Genomic DNA, 18,268 nt, shown 5'->3' with positions numbered 1-18,268 from the left:
TGGTTTATTCATTCACCAAGTACTCATGTGTTTGGCCCAAGGATAAAGATTAAAACAAAATAAAACCAGTCCTTGCTTTTAGGGATCTCAGGAGAAAACTTGATGGCAACAAGTGGTTAAGAAAGGTTTGAGCTCAGAGCCAAGGGCTCTGGGGGGCCCTTAGTCATTTTTTATGGATTCCAGGATGAAAGTAAACAAAGGCCAGAGAGGAGTCATGACTCATTTTTACCTCTGCCCCATCCCTATGCAACACTTAGATTTGAAAAGACAACTGAAGAGGTATATCAAAGAAATGCCACCAACTATAAAAATTAAATCTAAGCTTTTGCTGTTGCCCACCTGAAATCTGATTAAGTGGTACACAGCCCATAAAATTCACTGCATCCCCACTGCACAGAGGTATTGACTGTCCCACTACTTGCCTGCTGCCCACCAATATTATCAACATTGAGACACAAAGCTCTGAGCACATGTGTTTATCGAACTATTGACTCAACCTTTTAAATGGCAGCCAAGTGCTATTCCTGGGGGAATCTCTTCTCTCCTTCAGTACTCACAGTTCATGAAAGCAGTAAACTGTAATGCCACAGTGACTTTATTGTTGGAAACCAGATAAGGAGCATGCACTTATGGACCGCAACGTGGTTAGCTCTAGGCGCAGTCTTTTGGTCCCAGGTCTACATGCTAAAGTAATTACTTTTCAGACAACCCTTGGTTGAAATTCTGCCAAGTTCTGTTTTCATTCTTCCAGTTCAGTATGAATCTCTGAATTTAAGGCACTTTATGTTAAGTGATACCAGGGAATTTTAAATAATAGCAATTAATCTCATGAGAAAGATGCTAGCCAGTATTTAAGGGTATTGCAGCAAATTTATTCTTTCAAAACAAAAGATTGAAAACTGCTTTTCTCAGCTCTAGTCAAGGGAAGAGTTTTGTCCTCAACAATTTGTATCTCTATCCTCATTTGCTCTTCATCCTAACATCAACACTGGTCAAATACCAAGTTCAGAAGTGGCAAATATTAAAATACTGCCACACATTAAGTAGAAACATGTACACCAATTTTTACTATGCATATTAATAAATATTCTTTATTTTAAATTTTGCACATTGCGCTTTAACATTACATCCAAACATTTTGCAAGTGGATGTCTACTTTGTAAAACCATATATTCAGCTCATTGTCATTTCTGTACAGAAGTATAAGTACAACATTACTTTTTGCCACTAAGTTGCTTTAGTAAGTCTCACAGGAAGAGAAACATTTAATGAAAAGAGATGGCTTAAATCATATGGCAGGCCTGCGCAGCACGCAACTAAAGACACAAGCCTGAAGAAAGAACTAATGAGGTTACCTCCACCGTCTCCCAAAACAAGAAAGAATCACATTGATTTAAAATTTTGCCATAAGTCACTAAATTAAGAGTTTTTTTTTTTTTGAAAGAGAAGGCGCAGTAGTCATCTTGAGTGTTTCATTGAAAGACAGAGCTATTTTATTTATTTAATTTGCTCCAGCCGTTGTCAACCAGCCACTACAGATGGGCCTCTTGTGATCATTTAAGCGGCAGTATTTATTAAATTTCTCCTTCAGATGCTGTCGGTATTGTTCTCTATTGCTGTAGAAAGACTGGTTATTAGCCATAAATGACTGTATTTCATCTTGTGAGATAAAGATTTCCTCATCTGAAGTACATTCAGACTCATCCTGCAAATTAAAGCAGTAGTTAAGATTATGACTTAAATTAAGAATGCAAAATGCTATGCTGATGGAGGACAGCTAAAAATTCAGGCAAACTAGCCTTTTAATTTCAATTCAGTCACATGAAGTCTTTCATCGAACTGTTTACAGAACAAGCATAATGTCACTCCATCTTAGAAAGTACAAAGTAAGAATAAAATCCAACTTAACTCAGTTTGAAACTCTGGATCTATAATTTGTCTTAGAAGACCTATGAGCCTAAAAGACTCCCAACCTTTGCCTTAGAAAATGACTAATTAGATAACTAGACTTTAAATAAAAACTTGAGGGGCACCTGGGTGGCTCAGTCTTAAGGCTAAGCATCCGATTTCAGCTCAGGTGATGATCTTGCGGTTTGTGAGTTTGAGCCCCACGTTGGGCTCTATGCTGACAGCTCAGAGCCTGGAGCCTGCTTCGGATTCTGTGTTTCCCTCTCTCCCTGACCCTCCCTCTGCTCGCACTCTCTCAAAAAAATAAACTTTAAAAAAATAATAGAAACTTAAAATTAAAAAAATAACAATGTTTCTGATTACAGCAAAACAAACGACTAACTAGAGATGGTTACAACTAGTTACCAAATTTTAAATAACCAGACTGATGTGATTAACTGGATGGTCCTGTGTTGAAACTTTTATCTCTACAAATTAAGTAAAATAAAACCTTTTTAAAATTTAAGAAACTTAACCACCACATAAAAAACAAAAACAAAAAAAAAACTATTCTAAAGGATTTGTTTCCACTGGGAGCCTAACTATTAAAGAGAATATACCACCCTTCTCTTTCCTTCCCCCTCCTCTAAGCCCCACACAAACTATGTACTGGGTTGCTTGGAATCAGGCATAATTCGTGTAAAGTACCAAGACTTACAGTCAATCTTAAAAGATTTTGCAAGTTTAGTTATGCTTTTATCCTACATGAACCTAAAGAAAGTAAAAAGTGGGCTCTAGTTCAGATTCTACATTTTTTCCTGGTATGGAAGGCTGGACACCATAAGCTGCCACTCAGAAAGGCAGTTTGCTTACAATAACCCTCTTCAAGGAGGCAGACTCCTGGACACAATGCTAACTCTATCCCTTTTTCCCAACTATTCTCTTCTCTTCTACAAAGGAGGACAAGGAAATGTGCTGTAGAGCAGCTGCATAAACCACGTGTGGAAGAGCAGAAATGAAAAGACCAAAAATAATGAAAGACTGACCTTAATTTCTTAAAAGCTTCCCCAACTCCTAGCTTTAAATTCTCAAATATTGTCCCCTCCCACATCTACCAATCAATAAGATATCCTTACTTACAAGGAGTTCAACTAAGCTCTTGGCACCTTTTCCACAATCAGGACCAAATGATGGCTCTACAGGTTCTGCAAACTGTGGTACATTTTTCCTATGCTCAAACCAAGGCAGTGGCTGCCCACCCTTTTCAGGACTGCAACAGCTTTCAGGATGTGCATCTTTGGTCTTGTCGCGGTGAAACACTGTGTGCACGGTATTTCCTGAGGTCTCTCGATTACCTGGATCTGTAATACAGCTTCCAAGCTTTTGGATCTGAAACCAAGCAAAGGATTACCCAGGTAAAAAGGCAGGGAATAAGAGCAATTATTCCTTAGAGAAAGAAAAAAAGGCCCTGATAGTGTGTTAAGTTTTTAGAAGGAATACTGAACAACAGCAGCAATTGGCACTTAGTAGGCACTTACTACATACCAGATGCTATGTTAACCCATCGATATAATCTCTTTCATCTTCACAGAACTTAATCTGATAAGGACTATTAATTTCCTTCCAGATGGGAAAACTATAAGATCAAGCAAACTGCTCAAGATTACACAGCTAATCCATTTAAAAGTATTATGAAAAGAATGAACTGGATTTATGACTCACATAGATTACTGGACAAGTGACCGCATCAGACAGACACACACACACACAAATCACAAGATGAGCAGCCAACAGAACTGCATTCTAAAGGTACTCATTCTAAAATAATAAATACCAGAAACTAAGCTGCAGACTTGCCACTCCAAAGAAAATAGGTTGTTCTCCCCTCAACTGCAAAGGTTTAAGAACTCTGATACTTACATGTTCATCACATTTCAACATCTTACTTTTCTTTTTCTTCTTTTTATTTTTTCCTTTGGTGTTGTTCTCTTCAGAATTTGCCCAACATTCAACACAACTATCACCATCATCTTCTTTGTCTTCACAGTGATGAACACAGGAGTCGTCACCTGAAGAAATCAATAATCTCTTACTTATGTGCTTTAATCAGCCATGTAGTAGAAATAATTGGGAAGCTTAATCTGAACCTACCGTGTTCATCGTGATTACAAATGCCTTCAGTGCAAGCAACATCCGAACCCTCCCGAGAACCTGTTTCACTCCCTTCCATACTAGATGAATATCCACAATCACTACCATTACAGTGTGGTGATAAGCCTGAAAATAAATTGGTTGAGACTTATAGTTAACATACCAACAAAGAATGAACCAACTGGAGACAACATAAAAATTTCAAAATTGATAGCTTACTAAAAGTAGAAAGTAAACTAAATAATGAAAATATGATGAGGGGTTTATAGTTTTTTGTTTTTGTCAAATAATAACAAATACCATAAAGAAAAAAGAAGTATTAAGTGTCAAAGTTATAGGATCTCTAAAACCTCTTCCATTTAAGAGGAAGAAAGAATAAACTTAAGACTTAATTTTAAGAAGAAACTGTATTTAGTTACCTTTCTTTATTTTAGGGGACCCCAAAAGATTGCCGCTGCTAGGACAGGTACATGATGTGTTTTCGTTGGTAACAATTACTTCTACACAACTATTACCATCTTCGGTGCTGCCACAGGCTTTGCAGCTGTTTTCTATGAAGTCTGTTTCCTTTAAGGGTCAACATTGAGAGACGGTAAAAAGTCTTACCTTCATATGGTTACATTTACTTTCCTTAACATCAACCAATTAAATAGGAGTTAGGAGGTTACCAACTGAAAAAATTATTCTCATGAAAAATCACTAACCCGCATTAAGACTATGAAACAACTAAAAGCAAATTAAGAGTTAATCGTATCAGGAAAATTTAGGAGGGAAGTTCCCAAAGTGTAGTTTGCTGACCCCAGGGATTCCCTAGATCAAAACTATTTTCATCAGAATACTAATATGTCACTTGCCTTTTTCACATATTGACACTTACACTGATGATACGAAAGCAATGGTGGGAAAAGTTGCTGGTACTTTCGCACAAATCACAGCAGTGGCAATCACACTGTACTAACAGTGTATTTTTTACTTGTCAAGCACTTTCAGGAAATAGATACTTCACTTATGAAAGTCTTCGATGAAGCAGTAAAAATATTTTTTAAGTATCAGCTCATGAGTAGATGTCTGACAAATAGGAAGGATGCTTAAAGCACTTTTGCTGCATACCAAAATACAATGGCTGTCTCAAGGAAAAGCACTTGAAGCTTGTTTGAGTTACAAGCTGAACTAGCTGTTTTTTATCCTGGAACATAAATTTTGCTTGAAAGAAGAGACAAACTTTGGTTATTCAGACTTGGGTATTTAAAAGCCATTCTCTCAGAAATGAAGTCAGCCCATCACCTCAAGGAAAACAATGGACGGTATTTGTTGTGATAAAACTCAAACTTTCAAACTACACTCAGAATTTTGAAAACTTGTATAAACAAGCAGAATGTGCCTGAAGCTTCCCAATACTTAAAGACCCTTCTGATGAGATCAGTAGTGGTTTTAACACGATTATGTGATAATATATATAATGAAATGTCAGTATCTGGCAAGGTCTGCATAACTCAGTAAACCAGTAACTTTCAAATGACCAATTCATGATGTTACAAAATCATGCATGAGTTAAAGATCCATTCAAAGTGCAAGACTGACTAGTGGATTTTAATTTAACTGAGTTACGAAAAGGTCATTCACAGGTGCCAGGTTCCACATTGTAACTAATCTTTAAGAAACTACCACTTGTTGAACTGTAATGCCAAAGAATATCCACAGCTATCTGAAAAAGTTTATATTAAAATACTCCTTCCTTTTTTGTGTGAGGCCAGACTTTCTTCAAATGTTTCAACCAAGCAACATATGGAAATAGACTGAATGCAGAAGCAGATATGAGAATCCATCTGATTCCTTTTAAACCAAATATTTAGAAGATCTGCAAAAATATAAAATAATGCCACCTTTCTCACTTCTTTTTGTTTTGGAACAGTTTTCAAAAAATGTTATTCATGTTAACATATAATGGGCTTATTATTTTTTAAAAAGAATTAACGATTTAAAATTTCTCCATTTTAATTTCTAATACAATAAATGTTGTATGTATAATCTACATGAACAAAAAGCACACCGAGCACTGTAATTTTTAAAAATTCCAAGGGGTCCTGAGACCAAAAAGAACTGCTCTAGGTCATACATGGACTTAACTTTCCATATTTGGACTTTGATCTAACAACATACTAAGATCAGGTAAAAAGATAATCAGTGAATATTATAAAACAAACACAAGACATTAAAATTTTTGGCTGTACCAATTATAGTAGGAAAAAAGCCAATATACAAGCTGCAGCTCCTCATATTCTGGAAAAGCACAGTAAAAATGCCAAAAATCTAGCAAAAAGCAATACTACATATTTATGAATCAAAATTAAGGAATACTACCTTCTCTTGGCTTACTTCCTTTTCATCTGCTGCTTGTAAAGGAGTAGGAATATCACATACACATTTATTTTTTCGTCTGTTCTTCCGTTTCTGGCGTTTCTTTTCTTGCTTGAGTTCTCTTACTCGTTCCTCCTCTGAAAACTCTTCACAAAGTTGTTCCAATCGGCTAATACCCTGTACTTTTTCCACAGTCATCTATTATAAAAACAAAGTTGAGAATGAATACTACCTTTACTTTCTTTGGAAAGTAAAAACTACCTTTACTTTCTTTGGAAATTCTCAATTGCTAATTTTAAATGATACCATACACACAAATAATTCATGTTGCAATTTACCAGAGCACTCCTACAAAGAATCTTAAATTTTAATGCTTTATTTATTTAATGTTTATTTATTTGAGAGAGCACGAGTGAGCACAAGTAGGGGAGGGGCAGAGAGAGAAGACAGAGAAAATCCCAAGCAGTCTCTGTGCCATTTGCACAAAGCCTGACATGGGGCTTGATCCCATGACCCCACGAAATCATGACCTGAGACAAAATCAAGAGTTGGATGCTTAACCGAATGAGCCACCCAGGTGTCCCTAAATTTTAATACTTTATTTTTTTAAGTTTATTTATTTTGAGAAAGAGAGAGAGCATGAACAGGGGGAGGGCAGAGAGAGGGAGAGAGAGAGAATCCCAAGCAGGTTCTGCGACATCAGCACGGAGCCCGATGCAGGGCTCGAACCCACAAACTGAGATCACGACCTGAGCAGAAATCAAGAGTCTGACGCTTAACTGATCGAGCCACCTAGATGCCCCTAAATTTTAACACTTTAAATGATGACAACTTAAAATCTACAGGAAGTGAATATACCACCAATCCCTACAGGGAAGGCAGACTTATTACACACACTCCTCTTCCAAACCAGCAATATTCTAGTTTCAAATTTCAATTCCAACACAGCAAACATTCATTTCTTAACACAACAGAAGACTATTTAACCTGATTAGATGATCTAGTTTCTGAAGTCACAAACATATAAAAAGAAAAGAAAAAAAAAGCGTTCAGCAAGAACTAGTACAAATCTCCTCAGACTCCCCAGAACAATGTTTAAAGTTCACAGATGGGCTTCTGAAAAAAAAGGTTTATAGCTTTCATATAATTCACAAAAGGGATCCGTGACCCAGTTAAAGGGTTACAACCATCAGAATATAACAAGATGTTCACTAGCCAAAATTTTATGTGCTACAGAGAACTGGGGGGGGTGCGGGGGGGGTGGGGGTGGGGAAGGTTACCAAATCACAAACACCAAACCCAAAACCAGCACTATAAAGAGGCTACTGGATATCAGCAGACAAACTGAGACTCACGAATTAAGTCTCAAATTTACTCTGGGTTGCTTTTACCTTTTCATTAGCTATACTTCATAGCAACATGCTGCTAAATAATCAACTTCAGTTTTCCACTCTGAGAAAGTCTAAATATCAAAGCTGGCAGAATAACAGGATTAAAATCAAAGAAAATCCACAAACTTTTTTTTTTTTTTATGTTTTTTAACGTTTATTCATTTTTGAGAGAGAGAAGCACAGCATAAGCAGAGGAGGGGCAGAGAGAGAGGGAGGGAGGGAGACACAGAATCCGAAGCAGGCTCCAGACTCTGAGCTGTCAGCATAGGGCCCGACGCAGGGCTCAAACTCATGGACTGCGAGATGATGACCTGAGCCAAAGTCGGAATCTTAACTGACTGAGCCACCCAGGCACCCCCAAAATCCACAAACTTAAATTCTAATTCCCTTCCCCTAAATCCACCCCCAAATCCATGCCAGTATCAGTGAATCACAGCCCTCTGAGGCAAAATCAGACTGCTAGCTTATATTAACATTCAGTCCAATAACCTAACCAAGCAATCTTAGACAATGAAGCAGGTCACTATTCTTACCTCAAAACTCTTGCGCAAAGCATCAACACCAAGATAGAAAAGCATCTGCCATGTTTGCTCTTCTGCTCGTAGTTTTTGCCAGATTCGATGCAGTCTTTCATAAAGATGAATTCCCAAGCAGGTCAGAACTTCTTCTTGAGCTATATCTATTGTCTTAGCATGCCTTTCTCTTCGTCTGTAAAGGAGAATAAATCACACATAATTCCTAGTACCCTTTGCTGAAAGAGTAAAAGACAGATAAGAGGGTTCAGGGTTTATTTTTTATTTATTTATTTATTTAAAAAAAATTTTTTTTTTAAACATTTATTTTTGAGACAGAGAGAGACAGAGCATGAACGGGGGAGGGGCAGAGAGAGAAGGAGACACAGAATCGGAAGCAGGCTCCAGGCTCTGAGCCATCAGCCCAGAGCCTGACATGGGGCTCGAACTCACGGACCGCGAGATCGTGACCTGAGCCGAAGTCGGATGCTTAACCGACTGAGCCACCCAGGCGCCCCAAGAGGGTTCAGGGTTTAAACACAATTTGCATACCTGGTAAGAAGCCAGTTATACATTCAAATTAAATGTACATAAAAACACACAAGCATACATGTACATAACCAATGAGAAATACACATGCAGGCAGAACTCAGTCCTAATATTGCTAAAAATAAGATAATTCAGGAACTGGGGCTCTAAAGAGATGGTTTTTGGGCACAAGAAGTCTAATATAATGTGTCCAGCTCATAGGAGGCATGATAGCTCCTTCACCTTCCAATTATAACAAATGCCTATTTGGGTTTTGTAGGTTTCTTTTTTTTGAGGAGTAATGGATAAAGGCAGTGCGAAAGTGATTCAATCATGGACAAAAGCCCTCTAGGCTAGTTTTCAGTAGTAGGGTTCACAGAACTTCACTGGTAAGTCTTTGTGTTCTATGTGCCTAGCACAAAATAGGCACTCAAATGAGAGCTGATACACAAAACACAAAACAAAATGGGTTCATTTTATTCTATGAACCTTTTCTGATTTTATTTTCACAAAAAAGCCAGAGATAAAATTTTAGGTTCCTATATAATTCAGTGATAACATACACAATTCATTAATTACATTCAGTAAAATATTTAACACTTTGCTGCAAAGACCTCTTCCTATGCAAAAACCATCATAATGAACAAAATTTAGATATGGAAATGCATGGATGGAGGGGGAAAAAAAATCCCTTGAATCATTTTCAAGTGAAAATGATAATCTATAATGATGAAAGCCAAAAAAAAAAAAAAAAAGCCTGTCTACTTCAAGCAACAAGGAGCAGAGGACTGAAATGAACACCACAGAACACTTTCTATTTTTATTCAGTCAATTAAGAAATGCAGATTTTAAAGAAAGCAAACTCTTTACAAGCACACCTGAATTTATACATATATATGTACTGATGCAAAAGGTGATGGAAATAAAACTTTCAGTAATAAAATGAAGCAAAGCGCTAGATAGCCCATTCTAGCAAATTACATACTCATACCCTCCTGCGAACTCTGGCTCAGCACGACCCAAAAGATGTGCAATGAAGTCTGTTTCACAGCAAACATGTATGTGCCGTTCATGTGGACAGCACCGCAAACCTTCATAAAGTGCAGCACAGTAGCCCTTCTCTTTGCTGCAATCAAGTTCACCAATAAGGATATTGTATGCTCGGAGAACTTTATTTTTGCAATCAGTGCAAAACCTGTTGAAAAGAAATACTTCAAAATTAAGAAAAGGCTGCATAATTATTCCGTAAAGCATGTAACAGTGTACTAGACAATAACACTCCCCTCCCATATGGCGCATTAAAAAAAATCCTCCAAACACACATTTAAAACATACACGTGTAAGATACATACAATTTTAGGGATTACAGAGTACAGCTAGATTTCCATTTGCAAATGATTTTTATTTTTTTAAATGTCTATTTTAAAGGGGGGGAGGAAAAGACAGACATGAGCGGGGGAGGGGCAGAGAGAGGGGGGAAAAAGAATCCCAAACAGGCTTCAAACTGTCAGCACAGAGTCCAATGTGGGGCTCAGTCTCACATCACAAACCTCAAGATCATGACCTGAGCCAAAATCAAGAGTCGGATGCTTAACCGACTGAGTCACCCAGGCCCCTTGCAAATGATTTTTTTAAATACTTATTTATTTTTGAGAGGGAGAAAGAAAGAAAGAGAGAGAGAGGGAGGAAGGGAGGGAGGGGCAGAGAGGGAGAGAGAATCTTGAGCATGCTCCACACTGTCAGTGCAGAGCCCGACATGGGGCTTTAACTCACAAACCCTTAGATCATGAACTGAGCTGAAATAGAGAGTCTGACGCTTAACCGACTGAGCCACCCAGGCACCCGTTTGCAAATGATTTTTTAAAGTTTTTTTTAATGTTTATTTATTTTATTTTAGAGAGAGATACAGCGCAAGCAGGAGAGGGACAGAGAGAGGGGGAGACACAGAATGGAAGCAGGCTCCAGGCTCTGAGCTGTCAAACCCACAGATTGTAAGATCATGACCTGAGCTGAAGTCGGGTGCTCAACCGACTGAGCCACCCAGGCGCCCTGCAAATGATTTTTAAACAAGAGAGACACACGGACCTAAAAGAATGAGGCAGATATACACTGTTTGTTCATAACATACATTTCCAGAAAATAGTTGCCAAGGACTAGCATATCACTTCCTCAAGAGCAATTCATACAGGTCAGAAATAAAACAAGAAGCTACAAACCAATGACTCAAAGAATCACTCTCCCTTCAGCCTCTGAAAATAGTTGCTATCTTCAGTCAGTAAAACTTGATTTGAAATTCTGCTACAACATTTTAACACCTCATTAGCTAATAAGCATTGGGAAGAGGGTGGGGGCAAAAAGAATAGGAAAGTGGCACATGGAGTTTTAGTTACTAATAATTTCCAAAAGGTCAAATTCCTTCTTTTTTTTTTTTAATTTTTTAATGTTTATTTATTTTTGAAAGAGACAGAGTGTGAGCAGGGGAGGGGCAGAGACAGAGGGAGACACAGAATTGAAGCAGGGTCCAGGCTCTGAGCTGTCAGTACAGAGCCCAATGCAGGGCTCGAACTCACAAACTGCGAGATCAAGACCTGAGCCAAAGTCAGACACTTAACTGACTGAGCCACCCAGGCACCCCATTTCCTTCTTTTTTTAAAAAACTTATTTATTCTGATACAGAAAGAGCACGAGCAGGAGGGGCAGAGAGAGAGGGAGGATACAAAGCAAGCTGCATGCTGTCAGCACAGAGCTGACCTGAGTCAAAATCAAGAGTCAGACACTCAACAGACTGAGCCACCCATATTTCTGAAGAAAAAAGTATGTTCTTAATACACAATCATAATATTGACAACATACACATAAAAATGTGGTCTAGGGGCACGCACCTAGGTGGCTCAGTTGGTTGAGTGTCTGACTCCTGATATTGGCACAAGTTGTGATCCTGTGCATTTGAGACTGAACTCTATGTTGAACATGGAGCCTGCTTGGGATTCCCCCACCCCAATTAACAAACATTTATTTAAAATGTGGTCTAAACTTAAGTGTTTATAATGTGGCAAAAGTGTAGAAGAGAAAAAAAAAAAGGTGTACAAGACAGTGTGAATGTAGAAGATGATGACATTTTCTTTTAGAAACCAAACATTATTTAATCAGAAAGGAAAAAATAGAGCCTTGTTTCTTTATCTTTGATTTCCTGAATAAGAAAGAACTTGGTCAGGTAAAAAAAAAAAAAAAAAAAAAGGCCAGGCTGCCTTTCTGGGAAGATCAGCTGTAGTGGAATGAAGAAATTTTGATCTCTTTAAATTCATCTCCCTAGGTGACTTCTATTCCCATGGCTTCAGCCAACATGTGTCCCTCTCACCTCTACAGCTCTTGTTCAAGTCTCTGCCCTTGCCTCAGGGCCAAACTCATACTGAAAAAGGGGGGACATCACAGATATGTAATAGGCAACAAGTTAAACTCCCTGTCCGATACTAAGGGCGACACTGTTCCCTTCTAAACTTGTTGAGAACGCCACCATTCAGTCACCCAGGAAGAAAACCTTAGTTAACTACCAACTTCTCCTCAGGTCCTCTTTTAGGGGTGGAGCCAAAATGGCATCAAGTATTATTATTATTTTTAGTATTTTTAAAAATGTTTATTTATTTTGAGAGAGATTGCAAGTAGGGGAGGGGCAGAGAGAGGGAGAGAAAGGGAATCCCAAGAGCAGAGCCTGACCTGGGGCTCAAACTCACAAACCATGAGATTATGACCCAAGCGGAAGTCAAGAGTGGCACTTAACTGAGCCACCCAGGCACACCAGTATTATTTCTTACATCTCTCATCAGCCCCTTCTTTCTGATCCCCCCTGCCCTGTTTTAAACTGCCTAGATAATTCTTTAAAAAGCTTCCTGACTTCCCTGCTTGCATTTTTTCTAGCTCCAATGCATCTCTCGTAACAAAATTTTTAAAACAAATCTGATTATCTCACTCTCAGCTTCAAGACCCCTCCCGTCTATAAATAAAGTTCCAACTCCTTATTAAGCCCTTCAGTGACTTCCTCTCTTACCCCACCTATTTCCAGATTTATTTCCCAAGACTCCCATCTCCCTCATGCTTCTCCCAGTCTACCCTGCCTTTCTGTACATACTGTACAGACAATGGACTACTTTTGAACATAGCTTATGTGTCCTTACTTTAGTCTTTTTTTCTTCTGCTTCCTCCCCACTCCTCTCCACATCCTTCTCCATTTGCCTAAATCATGCCCATCCTTAAAGAAGCCCTCTGTAATTCCCATAACTAGAATTAGCCTTCCTCTGTGTTCCCATATTTGTGATTTATTCTTCTTACTGTATTTACCCTCACAATGCCATGCAGTTGTTTGATACACACATCTTTCTAAGTATGCTTCTTGAAATGAATAGATGTTAAAATAGAAGCTCTAAGTCCACTTAGTAAACACAGGCAATAATGTTGACAAGTCAAATCGCACTTTCATTAATGCTCCAAAAACACTGAAATATACAAAAATTAACACAAAATAGACTATAGCCTAAATATTAAGATCTGAAATTACAAAACTCCTAGAAGAAAACACAGGAAGAAAAAAAAATTTTTTTTAATTTTTTCAAATGTTTATTTTTGAGAGAGAGACAGAGTGTGAGCAGGGGAGGTGCAGAGAGAGGAGACACAGAATCCGAAGCAGGCTCCAGGCTTTGAGCTGTCAGCACAGAGCCCGACGTGGGGCTTGAAATCATGGACTGTGAGATCATGACCTGAGCTGAAGCCAGATGCTCAACCGACTGAGCCACCCAGGCGCCCTGAAAAAAATTTTTTTTTAATGTTCATTTATTTTGAGAGAGAGAGAGTGTGTGTGTGTATGTGTGAGAGAGAGCGAGAGAGAGAGCAAGAGACAGCATGTGCGAGTGGGGGAGGAGGAGAGAGGGAGAGAATCCAAGCAGGCTCTGTCCACACTGTCAGCGCAGAGTTGGACATGAAGCTTGTTTCACAAACTGTGAGATCATGAACTGAGCCAAAATCAGAGTCGGGCACTTAACGGACTAAACCACACAGGTGCCCCACCCCCAAATTTCATATTGAATAGGTGATGATTTTTTGGATATGACATCAAAAGCACAGCAAACAAATGAGACTATATCCAACTTAAAAGCTTCTGTGTAGCAAAGGAAACAAGAGAGTCAAAGACAACCACAGAGAAAGTATTTGCAAACAGGGCACCTGGGTGGCTCAGTCAGTTAAATGTCTGACTTCGCTCAGGTCATGATCTCATGGTTTGTGAGTTCAAGCTCATGTCAGGCTCTGTGCTGACAGCTCAGAGCCTGGAGCCTGCTTCAGATTCTGTGTCTCCCTCTCTCTGCCCCTCCCCCGCTCATGCTCTGTCTCTCTCTGTCTCAAAAATAAACACTAAAAGAAATTTTTTTTAGAAAATATTTCCAAACCACATACTGGATAAGGGGTGAATATCTAGAATGTATAAGAACTCCTACAACTCAATAATAACAACAAAAAAATTAAATACTGGGCAAAAGACATGAATAGACATTTCTCCTGATATACAAATGGCTAACAAGCACATGAAAAGTTGTTCAACATCACTAATCATTAGGGAAATGCAAATCACAACCACACAATACTACCTTACACCCATTAGTATGGCCACTCCAAAAAAATAAGAAACATGTGTTAGCAAAGATGTGGAGACACTGGAACCCTTGCACACTACACTGCTGCTGAAATTGTAAAATAGTGCTGTCAATAATAGCAAACAGTATAGCATTTCCTCAAAAAATTAAAAACAGAACTATCATATGACCTGGTAATCCCATTTTTGAGTATATATCCAAAAGAACTGAAAACAGGATCTCAAAGAGCTATTTCTACACTCATGTTCATTGTATCATTATTAGAAATAGCTAAGATACAGGGGCAACAACCTAAATGCCACTTAATGTTCACTTAAAAACTGTTTAAGAGTCAATTTGTGGTGTTTTTTTTTTTTTTTAACCACAATTAAAAAAGTCTTCCCCTTGAGGGAGAGAATAGACTTAAATGCAGAAATAACAAACACTTCCATGTTTTCAGGTTATAAAAGATTTTCAGGTAAATGAATGGTTTTTCAGGTAAATAAATGATTAAATGTCATTCAGCAGCAATAATAAAACTTGAAATATTTCTCCCATATTTTACTGCTTTAAATTCTCATAGTTGATTAACGTATGTATGCATATAACCATAGTTAATACAAGCAAAGAGCAATTTAAAAATACTATATGGTAGCTGTAAGAATGAAAGTGACTTTTCCCGTTTTCAAAAGTAACCTTGCACATAAATGTAAAAAACATTTTAAGGCAGAGGTTTCACAGTTTCTTAACACCTCATTTCTAATAAAATGGCTAGTGTTATCAAATCTTATCAAATCTTCTGTGTTACCAAATCTTCTGAGCACGTTATAGTGTTCAGAAAAGTCCACTAAATAGAACTGCCAAAAAAAGTACATTATTTAGACATTTAGAAATCATTCTCAACTGATTCTACACATCTCAAAACTCAAACTGTACCTAAAACAAGAACTAGATACAGAGGAATAAGAACTTGCAAATCTTGCATGCAAACATTCACTAATGTGCTTACACTATGTACCAGATACTGTTCTAAGTAAGCCTCACTATGTATCATCTGTCCCCATGACAAATTTAATCCTACAATTAATTAAGTACTATCATTATTTTTGTCTTAAGAAAAAAACTGAGGTACAGAAAAGTCAAGTAACTTGTACAAAGTTATAATCAGTATAACCCAGGATTCAAAGCAATCTCTCTTAATTGTACTTTTCCCCACCCTTCAGATATTTATAAAACAGACTCCACCTTCTTCTAGACAAAATACTGCCATCCAGATACAGGAAATATATACAACCGTTACAGGAAACTCCAAAAGATTAGTTCTAATAACTAGTAATATACCACCCCAAAAAGCTATCTTTTGGATGGACCAATTAATATTTAATGATCAATTCATATTGAAAGAAAGACTCTAATATGGACCTATATATTTAAGTATGTTTTGTGTCTATATAATCCCTCTCCTGCAAAACTCCAAATATTTGACATATTCTCTACTCTCTTGGGTATAATCAAGCAAAAAGGCAAATTCACAAGAAATATTGTAAGTGAAAAAACACCTTAGTATGTAGGTTAAGCCATTACCTCATTGCCATATAAACACCAGTCTTATTGATAAATGCCAGTTTTTTATCATTTACATTTAATTATATATATATATATATATATCTCAGGTCAAAAAACACACAACCATACACCATACATGTGACAAATTTATCTTAAAAGAGTACAACTCCCCCCAAGAACACCATCTCTAGATGGTTCCCTTACCAGTTTCCTTTCCTACTGCACTCTCCCTCCCTACGCATTTCCAAATGTTAATGACACTTAGAAAATTCCTTTGTAAAGTAGTATTCTAAAAAGAAAAATCTGAAGTTACTTTTTTAGTACATAAAGCACACAAATTCCAGCTCTACTTTTAGGTCTTGACAAATAATTATAGAAGAAATAATTCAAAATATTACTAAATGAAAGCTGCTAAATTAAACTTTGATTTTTAAAATGACAACATGAAATGCTTCTATCATAAAAACAAGGAATACTAGAGTTTCCAAAGTGGTTAAGTACACTTTACTCAATTAGGCACACTTTACTGGCTTGGAACTAACAGGCCAATAAAATTTAAAAGTAAAAATTACAGAAAGAGGAGATGCTGGTTCAACATAAGAAGGCTAACATAACACTAAGAGGCATCCCATAAAGGAACTGCTTACCCTAACATTAAGCTCTGCTTAGTACCACGTATTAATGGGAAGACTGAAGTGATATTATATGAAGAGATGACAGGTCAATTTGGATGACGAGAGGGCATTAAAGCACCTTCCAACTATACTGTGATGACCTAAAGGTCAAGACTTACCTGTGTTTTCGCAGGTATGTTTCTAGTGTTTCTAAGAGACAACTAGAGTCAATTAAAACTACTTCATCCCTGCATTCTTGGGACATTAGTTCCCAGACGTCCATCCAACAACCTCTGCAGAAAGAAACAAGTATTAGTGAAAAGGAGGAATATATAAGGGTAAAACATTTAAAAAAAAGGCAGAGTAAAGGATTGCTTGATTTTACCTGGCTGTTCCCTGGAAAGGTCCATAATGGAAAATGATCCTACACTTGCTGTCCTTCCTGTGGTCTTCACTACTTCTCTTATCTGTACTTAACTTCTCTGAACTGACACTGCTACTGCTCCCTTCACTGTAGTACAGTATAGTACAAAGCTTAGTGACACTGAGATAATCTGAAGGAATAATTTCTATAGTCTAAATTAAAATCAAGAACTCTTTAATACTTATATTATTAGTAGATTAAGTTTGCAAATTTGTATATAATTACATATTAATTTTAACCAAATTAAAGTGTTATTTAAACATATGCTCATATCTTTATATATAAATTTTTGTTCAACTATTAAATTTATCTGACACAACTTAACATTTACATTTATCAAGATACATCTCATTACGATACTAAGCATTTTATGAGCAAATCTACTTGGAATGCTTTAAAGTTAACAGGGCTAAAAAATATTACATTTTCACCTACAAAATGGATCAATCTTCCAAAAATTATAAATTCTAACAAGTTTTGATCTACTTAATGTGATTTTATAGCTAACCCATGGCAACAAAACTCTTATCTACCTTCACATTTATAAGTAGCTGGGGGGTAAAAAAATCACAGATTAATCTAATTACAGTAAACAAATTTTTACATATACTTAAATAAAGATAGCACACGAAGATGACCACTTTATACAACTTGTATCAGTAAATACTATACAAATAATTTAAAAATTACTAAAAATTTCCCAGACTCTCCTTCCCCCACAGGTTTCAGTATAGCGCTGGTCATGCATTTTGCTTTGTTGCAGATGCGCATTCCAGGAGAAATGTGTGTCTATATTCCATTCAATGATAGTCTTCTTGGTATTTCATGATTCTGAACAACTGGCTCCTGCCTGTTCTGCAGGTCTCACTACAGTCCTAGGAATTCACTACCTTGGATGCCTGAGATGGAAAAACCTCTGAATCTTTACTTAACCTACTCTATATAGCTAAATAGGTATTTCTCAACTCCCTGCCCACCACCTAAGGTCGTATGTACAATGCAGCTCCCTATTCCCTGTCACAAGGGCTCAGGCAAGGTTCAGCAATGTAACTTGAAACAAAAACCTCAACCACTGCTCTGCCTTCCATGTTCCATCCTTCCACTCTTGACTTCCATATTTCCTCTTTTTCTAATTGTGCTTGAGTGACCCATAATCTCCTAAAACTGATTAACCCTCAAACTCAAGTTCTCACAGTTGAGAAAAAGGCTCATGAAATCA

The 18,268-nt window shown here is 37.3% G+C and overlaps 1 protein-coding gene across 7 annotated transcripts in view; it reads right to left on the bottom strand.

The window, feature by feature from the left end:
- Positions 1-850: 850 nt before the first annotated feature.
- GGNBP2 (gametogenetin binding protein 2) overlaps positions 851-18,268 on the bottom strand; it is a 34,644-nt gene continuing 17,226 nt past the window's right edge. For 4 of the 7 annotated variants that reach the window (XM_053892784.1, XM_053892783.1, XM_019424056.2 and 1 more), the window contains exons 6-15: positions 17,011-17,136; positions 16,805-16,918; positions 9,813-10,022; positions 8,321-8,495; positions 6,400-6,594; positions 4,458-4,605; positions 4,039-4,164; positions 3,808-3,956; positions 3,028-3,276; positions 851-1,705 (exon numbers count right to left, since the gene is read on the bottom strand). In XM_053892784.1, the coding sequence (XP_053748759.1) occupies positions 1,502-1,705; positions 3,028-3,276; positions 3,808-3,956; positions 4,039-4,164; positions 4,458-4,605; positions 6,400-6,594; positions 8,321-8,495; positions 9,813-10,022; positions 16,805-16,918; positions 17,011-17,136 (1,696 nt within the window). In that variant the 3' untranslated portion in view covers positions 851-1,501. The remainder of the gene's footprint in view (positions 1,706-3,027; positions 3,277-3,807; positions 3,957-4,038; positions 4,165-4,457; positions 4,606-6,399; positions 6,595-8,320; positions 8,496-9,812; positions 10,023-16,804; positions 16,919-17,010; positions 17,137-18,268) is intronic. The other 3 variants (XM_053892785.1, XM_053892786.1, XM_053892787.1) reach the window with 3 other exon arrangements.

Source organism: Panthera pardus, unplaced genomic scaffold (genome assembly GCF_024362965.1).
Source record: "Panthera pardus isolate Hobbes unplaced genomic scaffold, ASM2436296v1 HiC_scaffold_3, whole genome shotgun sequence".
In the NCBI taxonomy this organism is placed as follows: domain Eukaryota; kingdom Metazoa; phylum Chordata; class Mammalia; order Carnivora; family Felidae; genus Panthera; species Panthera pardus.
Note: the sequence above shows the minus strand (reverse complement) of the source record. Positions and strands in the feature narration are given on the sequence as shown.